Source organism: Laccaria bicolor, genomic scaffold, assembly GCF_000143565.1.
Source record: "Laccaria bicolor S238N-H82 LACBIscaffold_32 genomic scaffold, whole genome shotgun sequence".
NCBI lineage: Eukaryota > Fungi > Basidiomycota > Agaricomycetes > Agaricales > Hydnangiaceae > Laccaria > Laccaria bicolor.
In genome coordinates, this window is record NW_001889903.1 from 318,210 (window position 1) to 341,891 (window position 23,682).

Here is a 23,682-nt window from a genome sequence, read left to right on the forward strand (position 1 = left end):
TCTTCCCTCTTTAAGTATAAATGTCCTAAGGAATCCTAAGATTAAGTTGTCAGCAGAAGGCCTGAGTTAGATTCAGTCACATAATATCTCCTTACTTTGTCCAAGGTCTGATCAGAACTAATACTGAAAACTGATCAGCTTAAAAAGTACTGAGAGAAGTATGCAGAAGTGTGTATTGGTGTAAATGTATGTTGTATCTGTGATTTTACTTCTATTCCAGTCCCATTCCTGCGGATTCCAGTCCCATTCCTGCGGATTCCGCTCCCATTCCTGTGGATTCCTGTGGATTCCAGCAGATTCCGGTCCCATTCCTCTGGAATCCACCGGAATCCGCAGGAATGACCGGAATCCTGCAGGAATGGGAGGGGCACTGTAAAGTACTGCAAAAACATGCTGATGGCTATGAGCTTTGGGAAAGTTCCATGATTTTTCAGTATTCATTGCCATATATTCCTTGTAAAACTGTAAGGTTTGATATCCTATCAAAAGAGATTTTACTCACATGTAGCAATGTCTCGAAGACAAGTAGTTCAGCCCGACCTGCTGCAATGGTGGATTCAGTGTGCACTGTCAATGATACATACATGTCCAGCTCTAAATAACTCCGGATTAGTTTAAGGAGATGAAATCCTTCCTTTGAAACATTCTTGGAGAGAATGTTGTGGGCTGCAAAGACAATAATCTGATATATAATGACTACCTTCCATTTAATAAAAGAGGAGTGACACTACTCACCTTTGATATATCCTCATACTTTGATCCATCAGCAAATTCTGTTTTCATAATGCCACTAAAATGATTGAGGCCACTTCAAGAAGGGATTTCAGAAATCCTAAAGAAAAAGCCAAAAGTTATAGCAAAGTTGAAACTTGATGCATAGGATGTTAACATACTGAGTATCAAGCAATTTGGCAGACTCCTTTCCAAGCTCATTGATATGTCCTTTTACTTCTGGCAGCAAGTGGTCTGAGAAAAGACTGCCATGATAAGCATGAAGGCGATCAAATGAAAGAGCTCTATGTATATCTGAACCACGGAAGGTCCAGAAAACATTCTATTACAAAAAACTTCAGTGAAGAATCAGATTTTATAGAAAATTCTTGCCTCAACATCACAGAGGCCAAACTCTTTGAGAAGCTCATCTTTTGGACCAGATAAAAGCTTCTGTGCAGCTCTATATATTTCTTCCATCTTTTCTGCTCTCCTTTCTGGGTATATCTTTGATATATTGGCTTGCTCAGTAGCAGGAACAAGGCAAATTGGACATGGGAAGTTGCTTCCAATCCCTCAAATTGAGGAAAACATGCACCTGAAAGATACATGAGTCTATATGTCAAATAATATTAGAAGATCATACTGTTTGTCGGAGATTTATTTCTTTTGTCACAACCAGCCGAAATTGGGATGGCATTGAATTGGCATTCTAACCAGTGCTAACCGTTGAAAGTTCTCTATTTTTCCATTTTTTAGCCCAAAATTGGCTACAATCACACCGGAACTCCTGTTGCCACCTGTTGCAACCAGGTTGCCACCCTGGATGGGACCAAAATTGTAACCAAAAACTCTTTGGTTGCTCCTAGTTATAACGGCAATTTTGATAGGAACGTCCACAACAAGTTAGAACCGGTTGTGATGCCGAATTAGAAAACTCCGACATTCCTCATAGTCAGCAGATGCAATCAAGATGAACCAAAATATGTGTCGATCAATACTGTCTGCACAATTGGTAAATGTATAGCCTGTTTTGAGGTATTGTTGGATGGATTCCAGAATGTGGAAAAATGCCTTGTGCCAAACAACTCATTTGAAATTGACGCATCCTTTTTTCCCTGCTTCTCCAGAATCTTCATCTATCTGTAATTGTTGAGAGTTAGTTCTTGTAATTCAATGAACTAAACAGAGTATGAGCTTACCACTGGAAGCAATCCAAATACTCTTCCACCTGCAACACCTATTCCATTTCTGATTCCAACATCCAAGTTGGCTGGCCGACCAATCACTGGATAGCCCTTGACTGAACCAAAGGATGATAGGCGTGTCTTATCTGCATAAATAATCATGCAAAAAGGAAGTGCACCAGGTGGAAGGGTTGACTAAAGGCATTTTTTGTAGTCAGGTTATTGACAATAGTAATAACCAAAAGATCCTACTTGAATTCTCCACCAGGCATCAGCTGTCCATGGTTCATCTATAAAACGTTCAAATTTCGAGCCATCATACTTGTAGTGATGCTCAGCATGCCAATGAAACTGCGAAATAAGGCCAGGGTCGGCAAGCAGTTGCCGCGTCCACTCAAACAATGAATATGTCCAAACATCATGAGAGATTTCATCTCCTTTGTATGGGACAGAGATAGTGGTTTTTTTAAACTGCAAATCAGGGGGTTAGAAGTCGTAAGTAATTAAATAACATAATTTGAAAGAACAAAAATCCATACTCCTGAAGTGCGGGCCATCCGAGCATTCTCCCATACATTTTCTAAATCTGTACTGTTCTCAAGTGTGAATTCAGATGGCGTTTTGATGCATTGGTGAATAAGTGAGAGAAATTGGTTGGTCTGGGACTTGTTCATATGTGTATCCAGCATTACTTCCGCAATTTCAAAATCCAGGCATGACTGAAAGGGTTTCCATGGTTCCGAATCAACTGGGCTGTTGAGAGAAGTTTTGCTGGATGTCGTGTATTCCTCAAAATGGAATATCTGAGCAGGCTTTCCACTATTTGGATGAAACTCAACCTTGATATCATCCAGATGGAGGTCATGACATGTGTCATTCTCACCCATATTGTCAAAATCTGCGAAAGCAGCCATCTTAGAATTATTTCAATTTTATCATTATTGTAAGCATACCAATAAAATGAGAATTATCCTCCTCATCTGACTGTAGTGGTGCTTGACCTTGTTGTTGCATGGGGCTAACTGTGGGTAACACTGGAGTTAAAATCAGTGACTGCATTCTTTCACAGTCAAGTTTGTCTCATCACCTATATTTTGGGAGCCACTTGCAGTATTTATGACTGCCCCTGGAACAAATGAAGCTATTCCAATGAACAGATCAGTGAAAGGCTTCCAAAGAAATTCTGCTAAACCCACGCAACAGCCCTTGTTGTCGGACACGATCTTCAAATGCCTTATCTGCGGCATCAGTCTCACGCAGTTTCAATCGACATGAGCATTCATGGCTTGCGAGACCTCTGGAAGCAAATTCCTTGCTGCAATACTGACAAGGAACCTTGGCGGCATCAGTCCTCGTACTCACTTTGGCTTTGGGAGCCATATCGCACAGTTACGGAGGGTGGTAGTAGACGTGGAACCCACAATCTTATCACGCTGATCACTGCTGGAGTATCTATTTATATCAAGGCTCACCTCATCAGGTCAGTTAAGGGTTGTTACAGGATTGGTTCGTTCTGCCAAGCCCTGATGATGCCGGCGACCTACATTACAAGCCAGCTGCCTGATAAGGTGCCTGGGAAATTTCCGACAGAATGCTGCATTTGGATGCAGAATCAGTTGAGAACTTGGTTTATTACAAAGATGAGAAGCAGAAAGTTTCTATAGTAGAGGTGGATCCTTGGCTGGCCCAACAGAGCACTGCAGTTTATTCTGAGGAAAAGTCTCAGTTCCTCAGTGATGACTAAATTCTATCAACTTCACAATTTATTTCTAGTTGAGGCTTTCTATAGAGTCTGGAATTGAACCCAGGTTGGCCATGAAGGGAAATCCTGAAGAAGCACAATAACCTACTGTGCCATACTGCCTACACAAACACAGTTACCAATATATGTAATTTTTGAAAAACAGGGTCCTTGTCCCAGACATGACCCAGAACCTCAAACACTGCCATTGCCATTAAAATTCACACTAAAAGAGAACTCCACATGCATGTGGACATGTTGAGTTAAATGGCAATAAACAGGTAAATACAGCAGCAATACTATGCCCATGATACCTATAAATCTAAACTCATCAAGTTGGCAGAATCTGAACTCAAGTATAGTTTTGTATTTAATATTCCAGCATACCTACAGTGACTCACTATAAGTTTTGCACCACATAAAAAATACTATATCTTCCTCAAGTTCTGGGGACTAGTTACCATATAAATATGATAATATACAAATATTCTATATACATCTTTGACATGAATATGAGGTCTGGATCTCATGCCCAGCTTCATGTAGGAAAAAGTGAAAAAATGAGGTTTTGACAGCTCCACAAATATGTCATGTGAGAGTCTGAAAAAATATGAAGAATTAAGTACTACCCTACTCAAGTATCAGAACTTTGAATCATTTCAATTGGAGTAGCGGTTGTTTAGATATAGGTGTAAGAAAGGGGCTTGTTTTGGGTAGATCAAAAATGAGGTTTTGACAGTTTTACAAATACTTCATGTGAGAGTTGGAAAAAATATAGTACTAGCCTACTCAAGTATACAGAACCTTGAATCATTCCAATTGGAGTAGTGGTTGTGGAGATATAGGTGTAAGAAAGGGGCTTGTTTCATCATCTACCCCAAAACAAGCCCCTTTCTTACATCTATATCTAAACAACTGCTACTCCAATTGAAATGATTCAAAGTTCTGATACTTGAGTAGGGTAGTACTTAATTCTTCATATTTTTTCAGACTCTCACATGACATATTTGTGGAGCTGTCAAAACCTCATTTTTTCACCTTTTTCTACATGAAGCAGGGCATGAGATCCAGACCTCATATTCATGTCAAAGATGTATATAGAATATTTGTATATTATCATATTTATATGGTAACTAGTCCTCAGAACTTGAGGAAGATATAGTATTTTTTATGTGGTGCAAAACTTATAGTGAGTCACTGTAGATGTCAAACATTATAATACCAGGCAAGGATGAACACACCTTAAGGCTGTACATTGTTGTAAATTTTTAATTTGCCCATCTCATCTAAAGATTGAAATAAAATTATGAGCAAAACATGGCCAAGGCCCAAGTGATCAAAGCATGGCAGTTTAAAGAACAGGGTGCTCTATTACTAGGTTATCAACAAGACAGCTATATTAACAAACGAGACATCATGAGAAGATGCAGTGCACTCAATGACAGTGATGTCTCAATGCCAATAGCTTTATTTGCTAATCTTCCCTCCATATCATCCCCAGAGGCTGGTTCTCATTGATAAGTCCCAACTCCCCCAGTGCCAGTGGATTGATCCGTTGATACAACATTTTCTATTTAGACATACAAACCCATCTTCATGCTGCCAGTCAGTGTTGAAGAAGACCCCTCGTGACCTCATTTATTTATGTGTACGTCTTGTTTGCACCCCCTCGATCAATTCAGTAAAACTTCCACCGCTTACACTTACACCCAACTTACGTCCATTATTCCCGACCATCCTATAAGTACGAGGACTTTATTTTCCCTCCACCTCAGTCATTACCACATCCGTGTCTGACTGAGGTGAGTCTTTTCTTACTTACATTTAGATACTTAACACTAATGCTACTTGTACTTAGATCCTTGTACTTTAACAGGTAGCTAAGACAATATAGTCATCACCACATCCGTGTCTGACTGAGATCCTCGTATGTTAACAGGTTATGGGCCCCGTTGCGTTCTAACAAGAGGAACTACAGACACCTACCTGCTTTATTACATCACCTGTGACTCATAAAGCCTACTTCCCACACACAACCACAAAATGTTGTCTGCAAGTGCCAACCCCCCCATTTTCCCTGATGGGGAAAAATTTGATGGGACCAACTTCGCTGCATTTGAAACGCTCGTCATTATCGCAACCAGTATTCACGGCGTATTAGGCTACCTACAAGGAACCATCCATAATCCTGCTCCCTATCCGAATGCCATGACTTTAAATTACACCCCCACACTACCTAACGTCCCACTTCCAGACGACCCCACTCCATGGTATTCCAGTAACCCCTCCGGCACAGAGTGGGCCATGCACGACGCTTGGACACGTGCATTACTCCTATACAACACCAAAAATGCTGTCGGGCTCAGGCTTAAACTTGTTGGTACAGCTGCAGAAGCCTGGAAATCACTTACCACCCAATACAAAATATCCTCTGACCTCGCCGTGGTCACTGCACAATGCGACCTCCGAAATATCGTCTTTACCGACGGAAACGACTTTGCCACTCATATTTCCAACCTCCACACCAAATGGGCAACAGCCAATAATGCTGGAGCAAAAATCAACGACACCGATTTTTGTATGACCATTTTGTCGTCGCTTCCCGAGTCCTGGGATAGCATTGTTGGGACACTATACAAGGCAAAATCGTCCACGGACATCATCAGTTGCCTGATGATTCACTGGAACCATATCGACCGCTCCAAGTCAGTTACAAACCCATCCACCGTAGTCACAGCACTACAAACCGATGCCAAACGATCGAGAAATCAGTTACAATGTGCCAACACAAATTGTGGATGCAGGGGACATGTCATCGAAGACTGCTACTGGCGTGGAGGGGGAAAGGAGGGTCAATTCCCACTGGGTTTCGGAAGGCGTGGAGGCACAGGCAACACGACACCCACTAGGACCCCTTCTGTCACAGCTGCTCTCACAGATGCCTCTCCAACATCTGAGATCACCCTTGCACTCTTCTCAAATGTGGGGATCACAACTGCATTAGCGGCAGACATGGCGCCAGTCGAACAAATCATACCAACCTATGCCGATTCTGCCGCAAATCAGCACTGCTTCATAAATCGCTTGGATTTCTCCACTTACCATGCACTATCCCAACCCGATGAAGGACAGTCTGCAAATCAGGGAGGTCAGTTTCGAATCATCGGACGCGGTACAGTCACCAAGACTATTGTATCCGACTCACTGAAAACCACAATTACCTTCAAACACGCCGTCCACACTCCTGAACTCATCGCCAACCTTATTTCCATCAGCAAACTCGACGAAGCGAAGTGCTGGGCACTCTTCGGCGGTGGGGGCGTCATTTTCTACAACATTTATAATGGTCAGAAAAGGACGCTGATGGCGGGCACAGGAAACAATGGGATGTACTTACTGAAGGTTGAACCACCCACACACGCCCTCATTGCCCGCTCTCTCACAAAACCCAGCAATATTGAAGTGTGGCACCGACATTTCGGACACGCCGGTGTCTGCTCAATCACGGAAATGGCAAAGGGTCTCGTCGATGGCCTTGACATTGTGGGGAGTCTTGAACTCACTGGGAGATGTGAGGACTGCATATATGGAAAGCATACCATGCGCCCATATGACGAAGAGGTAAAACCCAAGAAGGAGGTCCTGGAGCGTGTCTACGCTGACCTATGGGGACCAGCTCATGTGCGCTCTGTCGGGGGAGCCGTCTACATGTTCGTTTTTAACAACGGGGGATCTTCTTACCATGTGGGATACTTCCTCACATCAAAATCCTCCGACACTACCCTCACTGCCTTTGCCGAATTCCATGTTAGGTCTGAGAGGGAGAGAGGGAAGAAATTGGTCTGGTTGAGGGTGGATATGGGGAGTGAATTTTATAACGACAAATGGAGGGAATACACGACACGTTTTGGCATCACTGTGGAGTTTAGCGTGCCCTATGCCCACGGTCAAAACAGAATGGCAGAACGTGGGATGAGAACAATCATGGAAGGCATACGTTGTCTCCTCGCTGAATCCACACTACCCCCTTCACTATGGGCTGACGCCGCCACCTTCACCATCTACATCCGAAATCTCATCCCCTCCTCACGTCACCCTGGCCTCATACCTGCAGAGATTTGGACAGGGAATCGCCAAGACGTATCACATTTGCGTCCATTCGGCTGTATTGCATATGCCAAGATACCAACAGAGATCGGTGTATCGAAACTTTCACCCCGATCAATAAAATATGCCCTGATCGGCTATTTTGGGCGCAGAACCTATAAGCTATGGGATCAGGCATCAGGGACCACGATCAAGAGCCGCGATGTCATCTTCAAGGAAGGCCATCGTCATCACACTATTTCCGATGATGACATGCCCCCACTCATCATGCTTGACGACGACAACAACCCCGTAACTCCTTTGGATGACACCAACACTCCTGGAGTTGTCGTCCCACCCAAACCTCTCGCACCACGACCATGTGCGACTGATCCTCCCATTCACCCTGTAGCCACCCCCTCAGACACAACCCCTTCCACCACTACATCTGCTCCTACGCTCGTGCTCATACCAACACCACCTAGATGATCCGCCCGCCTCGCCATCCTGGGGATGGGTGCGCCCACCGACACCACTGCCCTGCTGACCACCCTCCCAGACTCACAACTACCACATAGTTATTGGGAGGCTATGACGAGGCCTGACCTGTGGATGCTGGCTATGGAGACCGAGTGGAGTGTCTTGAAGGAGAGGGGTGTTTTCGAACTCATAGAGGCACCCCCAAACGCACATGTCATTGATTCAATGTGGGTTTATGCAAACAAGTATGACGCTGATGGAGATATCATTAGACGAAAGGCATGCCTAGTCGCAAAAGGGTACACTCAAATCCCTGGACTTGACTATGACCAGACTTACGCATCCGTCGTATGCCTAGAATCTTTCCAAATGGTTGCCACCATGGACCTCCACATCTGGCAGGTCAATATCGTCGCCACGTACTTATACAGCCACAACAAATTTACAACTGCCCGGGGGGAGGAAAACAAGGTTCTACGGGTCGTCAAAACCCTATATGGTATGATGCAAGGGGGATATGACTTCCAGGTTGAGATGTCGAGTGTGTATGAGTCAATGGGATATTAAAGTCACTGGCCAACCCATGTGTCCATTCCCATGTTATCAACAACGAATTCGCCATCACAAGCACATATACCGACGACATATTTGGTGCATCCTCGATGAAGGAAGGGGCAAAGAAGGTGAAGGAGGAGATTGAAGTGTGTTTTGAGATGAAGGATGTGGGGGAGCTTGGGTATATCCTGGGGATTCGTATTGACAAGGATGAACATACGGGTGTGATTTCCCTCTCTCAAGAGGCTTACCTCCGACGCATCTTAGAGCATTTCGGCATGCTAGAATGCAATGCAAAATCCACCCCACTCCCTTCTGGTATCGCCCTCTCTGAATCCGACTCACCAAAATCTGAGGACAATCATCAATACATGAAGGACAAACCCTATTGCGAAGCCCTCGGTTCTTGCATGTGGGCTCAGGTCGCCACCCACCCTGACATCTCTTTCGCTCTCAGTGTCCTATCACGCTTTCAGGCAAACCCCGGCCCAGCACATTGGAAAGCGATGTTGCACCTACTCGCTTACCTTAAGGGCACCCTCGACTACAAAATCACGTACCACAGAGGAGGTAGTCTTGACCCAATTGGTTTCGTCGATGCCGATTACGCCGGGGACACCAACACACGACAATCTACCTCAGGATATTTATTCACCATAGCCGGTGGACCTGTATCCTGGAGTTCAAAATGCCAAGCAACCATCACTTTATCGACCACTGAGGCAGAATACATGGTGCTCACGCGCACCGCCCAACAGGCACTTTGGATGTATTCATTTATGTCTGAAGTGGGCCTAAAGTGCGAATTCCCAGCAATCCTCCATGGGGACAATGCCACTTCGATTGCCCTCACTCTTAATATGAAGGGACATGCACGCGCAAAACACATCAACATCCAACACCACTATATTAGGGAATGTGTAGCAGAGGGGGAGATTGGTCTAGTCCAAATTCCGTTGGAAGAAAACCTCGCCGACATCTTCACTAAATCCCTTCCTCGTGTCACGCACCAAAAGTTCATTCGGGCACTCAAGCTGGACTTGTAGAGGTCCCTTGTCGTCTAGGGGAGTGTTGAAGAAGACCCCTTGTGACCTCATTTATTTACGTGTACGTCTTGTTTGCACCCCCTTGATCAATTCAGTAAAACTTCCACCGCTTACACTTACACCCAACTTACGTCTGTTATTCCCGACCGTCCTATAAGTACGAGGACTTTATTTTCCCTCCACCTCAGTCATCACCACATCCGTGTCTGACTGAGGTGAGTCTTTTCTTACTTACATTTAGATACTTAACACTAACACTACTTGTACTTAGATCCTCGTACATTAACAGTCAGGGAGAAGGAAAATTTGGATCCAGGCTTGAACTTTATTGTACAAATTGGTGGGGAGAATGTGAAATTGTAACAACAACAAAGAAACAAAACATATCAGTAGCCAAAGTGCACGTATGGAACCCATGTCAACAATGTGTTGTCACCCTCTCCAAGGGTCTCTCGAACCTTCCTTGTAGCATAATCCAGAGCATAAGCTGCCCTACTGCTATCCAATCCATCTGTCCCCATCTCCTTAAGCAAATATTGATAAAACCATTTTGCAAACTGTGGCCCATGAACATCAGAAATGTTCCACATTGTACTGACCACACTACGATATCCAACAGCAAGCATACCAGCAGCTAGGTGGACAACTTCATTGGATAATTTGAGGTCTCCTTGACTAGTTTGACATGCTGAAAGGAAAACCAAGTCTGGGTTTGGGATTTTCTGCTTCATGATCTCGATCAGCTCCAAACGGCCATCATGAAGACAAAGGCCAGACTCAAGAGGCTGATGAACATCTTGCACTCCATGACATGCAAAATGAGCCCAGCTATGAGACTTCATTTCTGCCTTCACCTTCTCTCTAGTTGCTTGGTGGTCTTCTAACAGTAGTACATTGACAGCAGTTCCCTTCATCAAGGCCTCAAGTGCATGTGTCTCTTTTCTTGTTGAAGGGATTGGTGGAAGACCCGGTGTGTTGGGTTGACTGATAAGGAGTAGATTGGTACATCTGGACAAGGTGGGCAATGTTGTGGATTTATCACTGATGGAACAGACAGTTGGTGTGTATGATGAAACCACAAAGTCAGAAACACATGATCCTGGCAGATATGCTGAACCATATATCCCAGCTGCATGGAGTGGAAGAAATGCAAGTGGACCAGTAGGGCACCACCATATACGCGAGCGATTCAAAGGATTCGGAAGGACCTTGAGTTGAGAGTGCAAAAAATCAGCATGTATTTATAAATATACAGTAGGTAACACCTCACAGGATATCCAAGTGCTGCAAGGATTGGCTGTACAATTTTGTGCCAAAGTTCTTTTAGAATAAATGACATAGGGGTTGGATTATTGCAAACAATGCGACCTGCACGTTCTTGATCTTCAACTTCCCGCTGGTAGCGGATGTTTGATTGAAGAGTTTTCTGTAATCTCTCTGCTTGCACAAGACTGAAATCTTTCAGTGGGATATGCAGGGGCTCCTCAATTGTAGCTATAAGAGCCAATGCATCACACCGGGTCCTGTTGATGTTGAATATAATAATGGGACCATCAGAGGGTAATGAAGAGAGAAGGTTGATGGCTTGAGGTGGGCAAAGAAAATTGTCAAAATTAGGAAGACTCCGGATCTCTTGAAGAAGTTGCCTATACTCAGCAGCAAGAAAGGTATGATTTCGGGTATCATCCTGAAGGCAAATGTCTTCTGTAAGTTTCCCATGTGAAGAAGGGGTGGAGAATATAGAACGTGTTCCATGGGACTCTAAAGCATTTGCAACCTCTGTGAAGCGATTGGCCAAGGAAGAATGTTTCATGTGAAGATTATCAATTGGAGTACGCAGCTGGTTGATCTGATTCCACACCAAGCAACGGCCTTGTTCAAGCCATTCAAGTGCAAGATCAGGCCTCTCTAAACGGAGAGCAGTGGCCACTGCAAGTCCCACAAAATTGGAATGGTCAAGGAGGTTAGCATGGCGGCGATGGATGGTTTGTTCTAATCCAGCAACCTCTGAAAGCAAGCTGATGGAGAGAGAAAAGTCAATCAGGCATTGAGAACGGTCATAGACTGAAGAGAGCATAGCTGCACGCTTGGAACAGGTCAGGTGAATTGATGGGGTACCATTGGCCTCAGCACCCCTACGATATGAAATAATGCTGGACTGGATATCAGGGTAATAATGGTTGTGTGCGAAGCGTCGGAAGTATGAAGTGCCAAGGTTATTGAGCCTACTTGGAAAATCAGCATGGCCAGAAGGAGTGGATTCAACTGCTTTCTTGTGGTAGGATATAGCAGATTCAATGTCCTTGAGGTCCCTAGTGTATTCAAAGCGACGCAAGTATGAGCTTCCAAGGTTATTGAACCTACTTGGAAGGTCAGCATGGCCAAAAGGAGTGTATTCCACTGCATTTTTGTGGTGGGATATGGCACATTCAATATCATTGAAATCCCAGGTGTGTTCGAAGCAACGCAAGTATGAAGTTCCAAGATTTTGAACCAACCTGAAAGGTCAACATGGCTAGGAGGAGTGGATTCACTGCTTTCTGGTGGTGGGATATGGCAGAATCAATATCCTTGAGATCCCTGGTGCATTCAAAGCGACACAAGTATGAATTTCCAAGGTTGTTGAAAAAGCTGGAAGGTTAGCATGGCCAGGAGGAGTGGATTCAAGTGCTTTTTGTTGGTGGGATATGGCAGAATCAATATCCTTGAGATCCCCAGTGCGTTCAAAGCGATAGAAGTATGAATTTCCAAGGTTATTGAACATAGCTGGAAGGTTAGCATGGCCAGGAGGAGTGGATTCAAGTGCTTTGTGGTGGTGGGATATGGCAGAATCAATATCCTTAAGGTCCCCAGTGCGTTCAAAGCGACAGAAGTATGAATTTCCAAGTTGTTGAACCTACTTGGAAGGTCAGCATGACCAGAAGGAGTGAATTCAACTGCTTTCTGGTGGTGGGATATAGCAGATTCAACATCCTTGAGGTTCCCAGTGCGTTCAAAGCGACATGAGTATGAATTTCCAAGATTGCTGAACATAGCTGGAAGGTTGGCATGAACGTGAGGAGTGGGTTCAACTGCTTTCTGGTAGTGGGCTATGGCAGATTCAATATCCTTGAGGTCCCCAGTCGTTTGAAGCGACTAGAAGTATGAATTTCCAAGATCGTTGAACATAGCTGCAAGGTTAACATGGCCAGAAGGAATGGATTCAGTGCTTTTTGTTGATGGGATATGGCAGAATCAATGTCTTTGAGGTCCCCAGTGCGTTCAAAGCGAGAGAAGTATGAATTTCCAAAGTTGTTGAACCTACTTGGAAGGTCAGCATGACCAGAAGGAGTGGATTCAACTGCTTTCTGGTGGTGGGAGATAGCAGATTCAACATCCTTGAGGTTCCCAGTGCATTCAAAGCGACTTGAGTATGAATTTCCAAGGTTGCTGAACATAGCTGGAAGGTTGGCATGAACGTGAGGAGTGGGCTCAACTGCTTTCTGGTAGTGGGCTATGGCAGATTCAATATCCCTGAAGTCCCCAGTGTTTGAAGCGACAGAAGTATGAATTTCCAAGATCGTTGAACATAGCTGCAAGGTCAACATGGCCAGAAGGAATGGATTTAACTGCTTTATGGTGGTGGGATATGGCAGAATCAATATCCTTGAGGTCCCCAGTGCGTTCAAAGCGACAGAAATAAGAATTTCCAAGGTTGTTGGACCGACTTGGAAGGTAAGCATGGCCAGGAGGAGTGGATTCAACTGCTTTCTGGTGGTGGAATATGGCATGGTCGATATCCTGGACGTTTGTTGTACATTCAAAACGACGGGCATACAAATTTCCAAGGAGGAAGGACACAGTGGCCCTTCCAATGATGTTGACACGCGGCATACCCAACATAACTGCACTTTCCAGACGTGCAATTGCTGCAGTAATGTCTCTGACGATTTCACGGATGAATTCACGCGATTCCTCGGTAGTAGTAACGTCTGGTGCCAATTGGCTTGACGCACAGGCATCGGGAATCAACACATTGCCATGGAGTGGTGTTCCCGATGTTGTGACTGTGTTGTCTGTCGATTGAACCACACTTGGAGTGTCTCCAAGGCATGGGACTACTATGCTCTGAGGTGTAGGTTGGTGTACTAGGTTGGATTGAGTCATATTTTCTGGATGTCCTTCATGCTTTGGGCTAGTAGTTGCATCTTTAATTTGGTTTTTGTCGTCGGTGGTTACCATTGGGACCTCGAGGGGTCGTTCAGAAATCGAAGTAGTCCGTCCCCGCTTCTCGGAAGATGGAAAATCCACTGAAAATGACCATGATTCAAGGTCGAGTCCTCAATCGAAACATTGGAATGGCAGAACGTACCCGACAGCCTGTTTGGCTTAGTGGTAGTTGTGCCCGAGGTATCCAGAACCGGACTGGAAATCTGTACCGCGTTTCCGGTCGGAAGTTGGAGTGGTGGATCTCCTTGACCGTAGGTGATGGCCTGGGCGTCTGCGATCTCAACATCGTCAGTATATTTGAATCTAGCCATTGCCGATATTAGAGAAATGGATAATTGGCAAAGCACGTTTGGAAGACAGTTAGAGTGAGCGTGAAAGAGAAGCCCGAAGTTTAACAATTTCGAGTTTACATCATGGCAGTAAATGTAGTAAACACTGCCTCGACACTGCTTGCCTCGTCTTGGCGGCGCACTTTCATAAATGTACAGGAAGACACAAGGATAAAACATGACGACACCACCATCACGGCCATATTGTTGGGAGGGTATAAGTAAAGCAAGTAAGAGGTACATAGTGTATCAGTCATTCCAGATCCATACCCATTAGTCTATCTCCTTCTTTCCTTCCTTCCCTAATCCTATCCACCCGCTTCAAAAAAAGAAACCCTTCTCCCACACCAACCTATGTCCTCCCCCCCTTCTCCCCATCAAAAAACGCAACCAACTGCCCAATTGGAACCTTGCCCACCGGTCCCCGTGGTAGGAGTCTGTGGAGCCTGGGGAGGGAGGAGGCTAGCATACCCGTACGCGCTCTGTGCCCTGATCCTTCTCGCCGATGATGGTGATGGTGAGGTAGTGGCCGTGGACTTGTAATCACCACCCCCAGGTCCACCAGGTGATATCAAGTTGTTTAAAGTAGAAGACACAGCATCCCATGGGTGTTCCTGAGCTTGCTACCAGAGGACTTTCCGATCGTCTCTTCGCTCCCCCACAGGAGAGGAGGAAAAAGACCCCCCAATGACACAAGAGAATGACCGCGGTGTGCCTACCCTTTTCAAAGCAGCAGGTGGATCCGTATGGGTATTAGTGTTCATATTCGCACTGGTATTGGCGGTGGCATAGAATGAAGAAGCGGCATTCGAAGAAAACTCTTCTTCATCAGGCGGCGCAGTGATCGGTCCTCCAAGCGCAACAGTGTACCGTTGTCTCGCGCCAGCTGTCGTTGTGGGGCTCACACTCGTTTGTCTTTTACCGGTAGCCAATTTCGGGGGTGGTAATCCTCGTCCTTTACTAAAAGTTGCTGGTGCTGCGGGTCTTGGGCTGGCCGTTCAATTGAGAGAGGCAGAAGAACCAGAGACAGCCTTGGGCTGAGCAGGCGGGGACAGCGGCCTACCCCCACCCAAAAAAGACAGTGAGAAAAGGGAGGTAGTGGAATACGAAGCACCCGCCAGTGCCCAGTCCTGCCAATGCATGGAGAGGTAGCCCCGGGATGGTCGTAGACAAAGACCTCATAGCCGAACTAATCGACGAAGGCAGAGAATTGTTAGGAGAGAACGTATCAGGTGGAGAAGCGTAATCTCCTGCAGGGTAAAGTAACCTCGTGCCCGACTCTCTCCTCTTCGACGTCATCGGCGGACTTGTTGATTCTCTCAGTGGTACTTGATAACCTGAGATGGTGGGTGGGTGTGCTGGGTTCTGACGGTGATCCTGTCAAGTGTGTTACAATGGAAGAAGACGTCGGATGCGAGTGCGTGGCGACCTTGTCGACCAACCACTGCTCAACATCATTTATCTGATCTTCCGAAGCCCTAACGTGCCCACGGTCCATTTCGAAGCGTTTGGCTATCATGAGAGTGTGCCTGGTACGTCTAGCGTTCCTTGGGATGTAAACCGTGCATACAAGGGTGAAGCCTCCCGAGAAGGGGAAGAAGACAAGGTATCGGTTGTACGCATGGGAGAAGGCGTCAAGTTGGGCGGCATATTTGAGAGAGTAGGGGAGGATGGGGAGGAAGGTACAGGACACGTCGGATGGGTGTTGTTGGGATGATGAGATTCACGAACGCTGGATCAGTGAATTTGCCTTTGGCGTTCTTCTTGTTATCCTCATCCCTCGCCTTTGCGTCCAATATAACATGCTGAGCAGGCGTCGGAGGGTCTTTCGTCGGCGTAAACCTACTCTTCCCAGCAAACCACCAACTAGCAGCACCATCCGACTCTTTCTGCGAATTCGAAGGGGAGGGTGAATTGAGCATAGTCGGAGATCTGGATGGAGGTGGAAGGAGCGAATTTGTGTTGTCCATTATACCCAGCACGCGGTCTTCAACGAGTCTCCTCTGCTCAGCCTCCCGCGTTCTGCATCTCTACGAATACGGTCGTGTTCCCTCTCTGCTTCAGCCTCCAGCTTTGCGTCTCTTAGCATAGGTGATCGCGGTGCAATGCCCCCCCACAAATGTGACCATCCCTTGAACGGAGCTGGCTGCGAGATGAAAGAGACGGATGAGGCGGGTGATGGGGAATGTTGTTGCGACATCCCTTAATCGTCCTCCTGGTCGTCGTCGTCGCCTGAGCCGTTGTCGGAGATGGAGTCTGGATCAATGCCTGTTGAACTGTTTGGAAAGAACGCGTTTCGGAGTGTGAAGGGTGGACGGGATGATGGTGATCTTCCTCTAGGAGGCTGAGAGAAGGATCGTTGATCAGTGGGATTACAACTTTTTTTAGAGCTGAGAACTTACAATCCTAAAAGAACCAGCAGGCAAGGTCATCTTTCGTTGCTGTCGTCCATTCAAGCTCGGCGGTGCTGGCGCTCAAACCCCCAAGCCATATCCACGTCGCTGTAGACACTCCTGCTGCTAGTTTGCTAAATATGTCTGTGCGTATACTTTCATCAGCCACCATAAAAACTTCTGATAAGAGGAAGACATACGAGGGAACCGTTCAAGAAGCTCGCGATAAGGCCAAAAACGGTTTGGAGGCAGGCAGTGAGGAGTGCCAGACCTGAAAGTAGTACGAATGGTCAGTTTGACTAAAGAAACGCGGAAATGTGGAAATGAAGGAGACGCACCGTAAAACGCCGTCATCTGACAGTGGCTTTGGATTCAGATAGTAGTGGTGTGGTATGTACTACATATAGTGGTGTTGAAGTCCATTTTGAAATTAGCCGGCGGGCCGGACCACAACCGTATTTATAAATTATACGGTCACAACTCCAACACCGTCACATATACGTTCTTCAATACCTTCCCCTTCTAAAAGTTGGTAAATCGTCAGATGCATGCAATTATATCCCGAAGAAGTACATCGGACTCGAATTCCTTGCCATCCCACACAAACGAAGTTACCCCAATCGATACCCTACCGCCGGAACTGTTAGGATACATTTTTGAAACGACGCAAACCATGTTGCTTCCTTCTGAAGATGACTTTCGTTGCTTTCCGTTCATACCTGCACAAGTATCGCAGTATTGGCGGCTAACCGTGTTGGCAACACCTGCCTTGTGGTCAAACGTGGATATTTCACCGCCTTGGAACTTGTCCGCCATACAAACTTACATCGATAGATCCAAGGAATCTTTGATTGATTTACACCTTCTCTACGACTTCATTAGTCCTGATGAACATCCCTCCACCGACTCTGCACATTCACTTGCCCATATCCTCCAACCTCACTACCGTCGGTGCCGTACCATTGAGGTGTCTGGGGATACCCAAATCATCCCTGCTATATTAGTGGTGTTGGAGTCAATGCAGCACAGCACGTATCCCCACCTTCAACGCTTTTTGGTAGAGGGGACAGAAATGGCCGATGCTGACCATGATGTGTTTACACTGAGAGACGCTCCGATGCTCACGGATGTGCGTTTGCGGGGTACGGGGTTGCACTACTTCCGCCTTCCGCTTACCAACGTCACAGAGCTTCATCTGGCGCCGGTGGAGAATGCGCTGAATTATGCAATCTTTTTCGAGATGATACAATCGTGTTCCGCATCGTTGGTCACGCTGGTTATCTACGATGGTCTCTTCGCCTGGTGGCGCGAAGCTGATATGGTATCGCGCGTGTCCAATATGCCTTCTCTACGCCATATTCACATCTACGGAAATATGCTTGCAGTCTCTGAGCTTCTGCTCACGATCTCGGCTCCGGATCTGGAAGAAATCGCCATTGCCCCATTCGTCGGGGATGATCTCGTCCCGCTGGAAGAAGACATCCAGCGCAAGAAATCTCCCCGCTTTCCCAAGCTGAAATCACTCACACTAACGCTCATTCCGGCCTCAGACGTGATAGAATCAACCCTCGATCGAGCTGAATTTTGCTTTCCTGGGATTCAAACCCTCGTTCTTCCCAATCCTTACTGGCGGGATGTGTTACGTGGTCTGACCTCCAGAGGGGGTATCCATTCCATGGTACCTTGCTGGCCTCAGCTGGATAGCGTCGCACTTCGGGCCCTTGACGACGACTTCGACGTGCTTCATCAATTTATTTTAGACCGCCAGGAAGCTGGAGCACCCATCCGGACGTTGTATTTGGACGCAGAATCGGTTAAGAAATTGGATCATTACGAAGATATGAGGCAGAAGGTTTCTATAGTAGAGGCGGATCCTTGGCTGGTCCAACAGAGCGCTGCGTTTTATTCTGAGGAGAAGTCTCGGTTTCTTGGTGATGACTAGTTTCCTTCAGCTTTTATTTCGAGTCGAGGCACGCGTACGATCGGGATAGATTATACAGTGACTTTGAACCAATGATACCTTTTTTTTCTGGCATTGAAGCCCATTGAAATTGCATAGCAGTAGCCGGCGGGCCGGACCACAACCGTACTTATAGAGTCACGACTCCTTCAAATAGATCTTTTTTTTTTTTTTTTTTTGGATTCTCTAGATTTACGTGCAACAAGTAGTCTAGTACTAAGACGCACGGGAAGAGTAAGGCTTCCCTTCGGTGTAACTGAGCCGTGGATCTTCACTTATGTGAATATTACTGTCCTTTGTGTAGCCATAAGGTATAGGATATGTGAAAGGTTGGAGGTATAAGGGCCGTGAATCCGGAATTGGTCTGGTGCGTCAGTGACGCTGAGGTAAAGGCGAGCGCTCCTGCGCACGCGGGGGTTTGTTCGCGGGTATGGTGGCATGGCTGGGCTATGTCTCTCCCATGTCAGACTCATCATCCTCTGAGTCTATATCAGGTGGTTCTGGCTCTTCGAAGAAGGAGGGGGGTCCCTTGGGCGTGTATTTTTCCCCGGTGAACGTGAAGGCGCCTGATTCCCGAATGAAAGTAGCTAACGCTGCAATCCCCTTGGGGGTTCCCAGAAGTTCTGGTAGTGCGAGTTCACGGTTCTGGGCACGTAGTATAGCCCGTTGGTCTTCGTATCGGGTGCACTCCCTGATGATGTGTTCCCGGGTCTGAGGGTCTTCCCCACACTCGCAGTTCGTGGACTTCTCTGGGAAGAATTGCTTACGAAATTCCCCGGTGTATGCGTGGCCAGTGCGGCACTGGACTAGTCGTCCAAAGACCTCACGTTGGTCTTTGAGCTCGATGAAGTGTTTTGTGGGGTTTAGGGACGGGGGAATCCTGTTGGCGATAGCAAATCTCCCCTTGTGGGGTGATTTCTGCCAGCTGCGAGCCCAGGCTGTTTGTGTGGATGCTTTGGCCCGGCGTAGGGCAAATGCCCTCGAGGTGCTTATTGGTGCGTTCCACGCGAGTTGCGTTGCTTCTTTAGCGAGCTCGTCCGCTCTGTCGTTGCCCGCTATTTTGCAGTGGCTTGGGCACCATGCAATTGTGATTGTATGTGTGGGGTCGTCGTCGAGGAACTGGGCCATCCTCCGGTGGAACCTAGCTGCGTAGAGTTGGCCTGGTTGTGGTTTTGGGTCAAATATTGCCTCAGCAGCTGCTGCGTTGTCAACAAAGAAGTGAATGTTCTTGACTTCTGGATGGTTCGTGATGAATTTGGCCGCCCTGCTTGCTCCCATCTTCAGCCCAGCCATTTCCGCGTCATAAACCTCAGCTCTGCCTCCCATTCCCATCTTCTCTGTGAAAACCTCCTCCCCTCCATGAAATCCAACTGCTGCCGCCCCCACCTGGGGAAAGCCCCTCTTCTTCACCATGGATCCATCCGAGTATATAATTAGGTTTTCTTTCTTTCTTGATAATTCTTTGTACTTTTCTTTATGGCTGTCTATTAAACGTTGTTTTTCTTCTTTGTCTTTGGTTTCTGGTTTGCAAGTGTCTATGGTAATGCGGCCGCCGAAGCTGGAGGTTGTGCGGCGCCATGGGGCTACTAAGTAGGGGTTAATTCGTTCGTGCGCGAAACAGGTTTGCTTAGCGATGTCGAGTAGGGTTGTTGTCCTGGCCCGGTCAGTGGCTGAGTTGTTGTTGAGCCTCGGTTGTAGGGGTGGTGGTGTGGTTCTATCTCCGGCTTTCCTCCACGGCTGTGGGAGTCTTTGGATGACTGGGCTCGATGGGCTAAGTTTGTTGAATCGAATGGCACATCGTTTAACGTGTAGGCTGACTTGGTGTTTTATTGGTGGGATCGACGCCTCTATTTCAAGTGCCTCAATGGGGGTGGTCCTAAATGCTGCGCATATTAGCCTGAGCGCGCGTCTTTGTACCTTTTCCAGAGGTTTTATTTGGTACTGGTGTCCTGTCCACCATACTGGACATGCATAGAGTATCTTTGGAGATACGCAGGCTAGGTAAAGGTGCTGTAAGTGGGTTTGGCTTAGGCCATGTACAGTGTTGGCCAGCATTGTGAGGCCGCTCACTGCATTGTCGCCACGGGCTGCGAGGATTGTTGTGTGTTTTTGGAATCGGAGTTTTCGGTCGAAGTATACCCCCAGCCATCTCACCGTTGCTTCTGGCTTGACCACCCGGCGGGTTCCATCTTTGTCGTCAAATGTAATTGATGGGCTTCCATCTTTTTTCCTCTTGGTGTAATGCATGAGCTCTCTTTTTCCGTAGTCTGGGGACAGACCTGCACTCCTCAGCCACGTTTCTGCCCTTTCATGTGCCTCTTTCAACCTCTCCACATTTGTCTCCAGTGACTTCGATGACACATATAGTTTCCCATCATCCACGTACATGATGAGGTGTACGCTTGTCGCCTTGTCTGGGTTTGGGTCGGCTTGGACTGTTGTTCCGCGCTGGAACTCTTCTAGCAGCTCTGCCGTGTAGAAGGCGGCTAGAATAGGCGATATTGGGGATCCCTGGGGGATTCCGTTTTCCACGTGTCCCATTTCTCCCCTTTTTCCGTCTATGCATATTGCGGCCTCTCGGTCTGACAGGAAGCTTGCGACCCATTGAACATAGGCTAGTGGAATGCGCTTGCGGCGTAGTTCGACCAGTAGTCGGTTGTGGTTGACAAAGTCGAAGTATCCCTTGATGTCGAATGTGAGAGCCGATGTGACCAGCTTGTGGTTCCATGCACACTGGACGTCGTTGGTAAATGTGAGTAGGGCGTCAGTGGTAGAACTGTTGGAGCGGCCCCCGAACTGGTTGGCTGGCACTAAGTCGTGCTTCCCTGCTAGGAATGTTAGTCTTCTAGCCACGATTTTCTCCAATATCTTGCCGAGGCACTCAAGCAAGGTTATGAGGCGGTATGCTCTGGGATTGGAGTAGTCAGGCTTGCCTGGTTTCCTGAGGGCGACCGCTATGGCCCTTCTCCATGCTTTGGGATGGTATCCTGCCTCGAGGCACTTCTGCATGAGTGGCAATATGTATTGTCTACCGGTTTCGCTTCTCCAGGCCCATTTGACTGTCAGGTAGTTTGTTTGAGAGTAACCCGGCGCCGAAGAGGCGCTGGTACCGTTGATTGCTTCATTGACTTTGTCATAGGTTATCTTTTCAAATGGTAGGTCGTCCTCTTGTGGGTGATGTAGGTCTGGGTTGTATTCCGCCTCAAGGTGAGGTGGCGCCTGGTAGAGCTCCGACCTCAGCGCATCGCACTTTTCTTGGTGGGATACTGCCTTCGGTACTCCCACACCCCTTGATATTGGGGGGGAAGGGTAGTTGCGTGTTCCCTTGGACCAGTTTTGAAAGCCCCAGATGTCGTCCGTTGTTGCCTGCTGAAGTTTCTCGTTTACCCACTCGTGTTTCTTTATCCTGCATAGTCTTTTGAAGTAGTTTCGGGCCTTCCTAATCCGGGTCCTTATGTCGCCGTTGAAGGTGTTGACTGTGTCGTGGTGGAGTTTCTGTTCTTTGCGCGCTTCGCTTACGCGTTTGGCTGCATCTGCCAAGTCTTGATCCCACCATGGTTTTGCATTGGTGCATGGTTTGCGGATCTTCGCCGTGGCCGCTGTTGCTGCTTGCATGGCTTCTGTTAGTGTGTCTGCACATTCATCTAAGGTGGCTGTCTGGAGCCGTTCTGCCGTCAGGAGGGGCTGTAGCAGTTCGCGTGACTTTTCAATGGCCGATTCCAATTCCTTGATCCAGTCTGCTGGCTTCACCTCTTTCAAGCAGTACTTGATGTCTAGTGGGTTGTCGATTTCGGTTATGCCGTGTGCAATGGTGAACTTGACTCCTAGATGATCGGCGTCGTGAGCAATGTTTGGTTCTATGGCCCACTCTTGTACTGTGCCCGCACGCACTGCTTGGCCGTTTATGAAGGTTAGGTCGATGACTGACGCCCTTTCTCTGGCGTTTCTCGGCGGATGTGTTATCTCACCCTTCTTGTTCATGATCGTGAACCCCTCCTCTGTTAGCCACTCTACAATGTCCCCGGCTGTCCTTGCATCCTCGCTGCTTACAGGTCCACTTGCCCAGAGATCGTGGTGTAGATTGTAGTCGCTGGTGATGATGACAGGGGGGTCCCGGGGTATGTTGGCATGGCGTATTCGGTTGAGGGCGCTCTGTTGTAATAGCCTTGGGTCGTTGTAAACATTGATCAGGGTTGTCAGTGGTTGATTTTGTTGTGCAATGTCCAGGACCTGAACGTCCCTGTCTTCTAATATGTCCATACGGAGGGTGACCGTGAAGTCCGGCCTGTCTCGAAAATATGTTAGCGTGCGTGGCCTCTTGGGCTGGTTAGTGTTAGTAGTGATTGGTGCGATGGGGTTCCAGCCCTGAAGTGCTACTGGGCCCTGTACTTCTTTTCCGTCTTCGGTGCCAATGAATCCCCAAGCCGGTTCTTGAAGTATGATGATGTCGAAGTCGTTTACGTGCTGGTTTAGTAGCTGGATAACTGTGTCTTTTTTCTTTTGTGCGTTTAGTTGGGCTACGCGGATCGGTCGGGTGTACACTTTCTCTTGGGTTGTGTCGTTCATTGGGATGTGACTTCTTCAATGAGGGCAGTGGGGTTGGGGTCTTCGAAGATACTGAACTGATTCTGACACGCCAGCTGTTCTGGCGGAGCTCCCTGGGGGGTTAGCACAGTGTTTTTAGTAGCTCTGGGTTTGCGTGGCTTTTTACCAGTAACAACCTTCCAGGGGTTGTCTAGTGATGTGCCAGGCCCGGCCCAAAGCCGTAAGCCAGCCAGGGCCAGCCTTCCCAAAGCCGGGCCTTCTTGGGCCGTTGTCAAAGCCCAGGAAAGCCCAAGGCTCAGGCTCATAATACATGAAGCCTTGAGCCGTGGCCTGAGCCATGGCCTCAAAGGTTGGCAGGACCTTGCTTTGGAGAGGTAAAATTGATGTGATTAAGTTGTTGAGAATTGTTGAGAAGGAGTGGCCCCTAGCATTTCAGGGTT

General features: G+C 47.2%; 4 protein-coding genes across 4 annotated transcripts; 1 reads left to right on the forward strand and 3 right to left on the reverse strand.

Annotated features, from left to right (window-relative positions):
• Positions 1-117: 117 nt before the first annotated feature.
• Positions 118-1,191, reverse strand: LACBIDRAFT_306837 (uncharacterized protein; the record flags this gene model as incomplete). Its single annotated transcript, XM_001885603.1, has 5 exons — positions 118-453; positions 503-682; positions 736-808; positions 894-1,054; positions 1,105-1,191. The coding sequence occupies 5 exons, from the start codon at positions 1,189-1,191 to the stop codon at positions 118-120; spliced, it is 837 nt and encodes a 278-aa protein (XP_001885638.1).
• Positions 1,192-1,800: 609 nt separating this feature from the next.
• LACBIDRAFT_331219 (uncharacterized protein) lies at positions 1,801-3,896 on the reverse strand (the record flags this gene model as incomplete). Its single annotated transcript, XM_001885604.1, has 10 exons — positions 1,801-1,854; positions 1,914-2,044; positions 2,138-2,369; positions 2,438-2,796; positions 2,852-2,932; positions 3,095-3,213; positions 3,261-3,350; positions 3,443-3,492; positions 3,749-3,761; positions 3,865-3,896. The coding sequence occupies 10 exons, from the start codon at positions 3,894-3,896 to the stop codon at positions 1,801-1,803; spliced, it is 1,161 nt and encodes a 386-aa protein (XP_001885639.1).
• A 12,194-nt stretch (positions 3,897-16,090) lies between these two features.
• On the reverse strand, positions 16,091-16,805 carry LACBIDRAFT_306844 (uncharacterized protein). Its single transcript, XM_001885605.1, has one exon. The coding sequence runs from the start codon at positions 16,542-16,544 to the stop codon at positions 16,314-16,316; it is 231 nt and encodes a 76-aa protein (XP_001885640.1). The 5' UTR covers positions 16,545-16,805; the 3' UTR covers positions 16,091-16,313.
• Positions 16,806-17,410: 605 nt separating this feature from the next.
• On the forward strand, positions 17,411-18,679 carry LACBIDRAFT_331223 (uncharacterized protein; the record flags this gene model as incomplete). Its single annotated transcript, XM_001885531.1, has 1 exon — positions 17,411-18,679. One exon carries the CDS (start codon positions 17,411-17,413, stop codon positions 18,677-18,679), a length of 1,269 nt encoding a protein of 422 aa, XP_001885566.1.
• Positions 18,680-23,682: the final 5,003 nt, after the last annotated feature.

What these genes read in the sequence shown, in the direction of transcription:
- LACBIDRAFT_306844 (XM_001885605.1), bottom strand. Translation starts at nt 16,544, where the DNA reads ATGTCGCAACAACATTCCCCATCACCCGCCTCATCCGTCTCTTTCATC.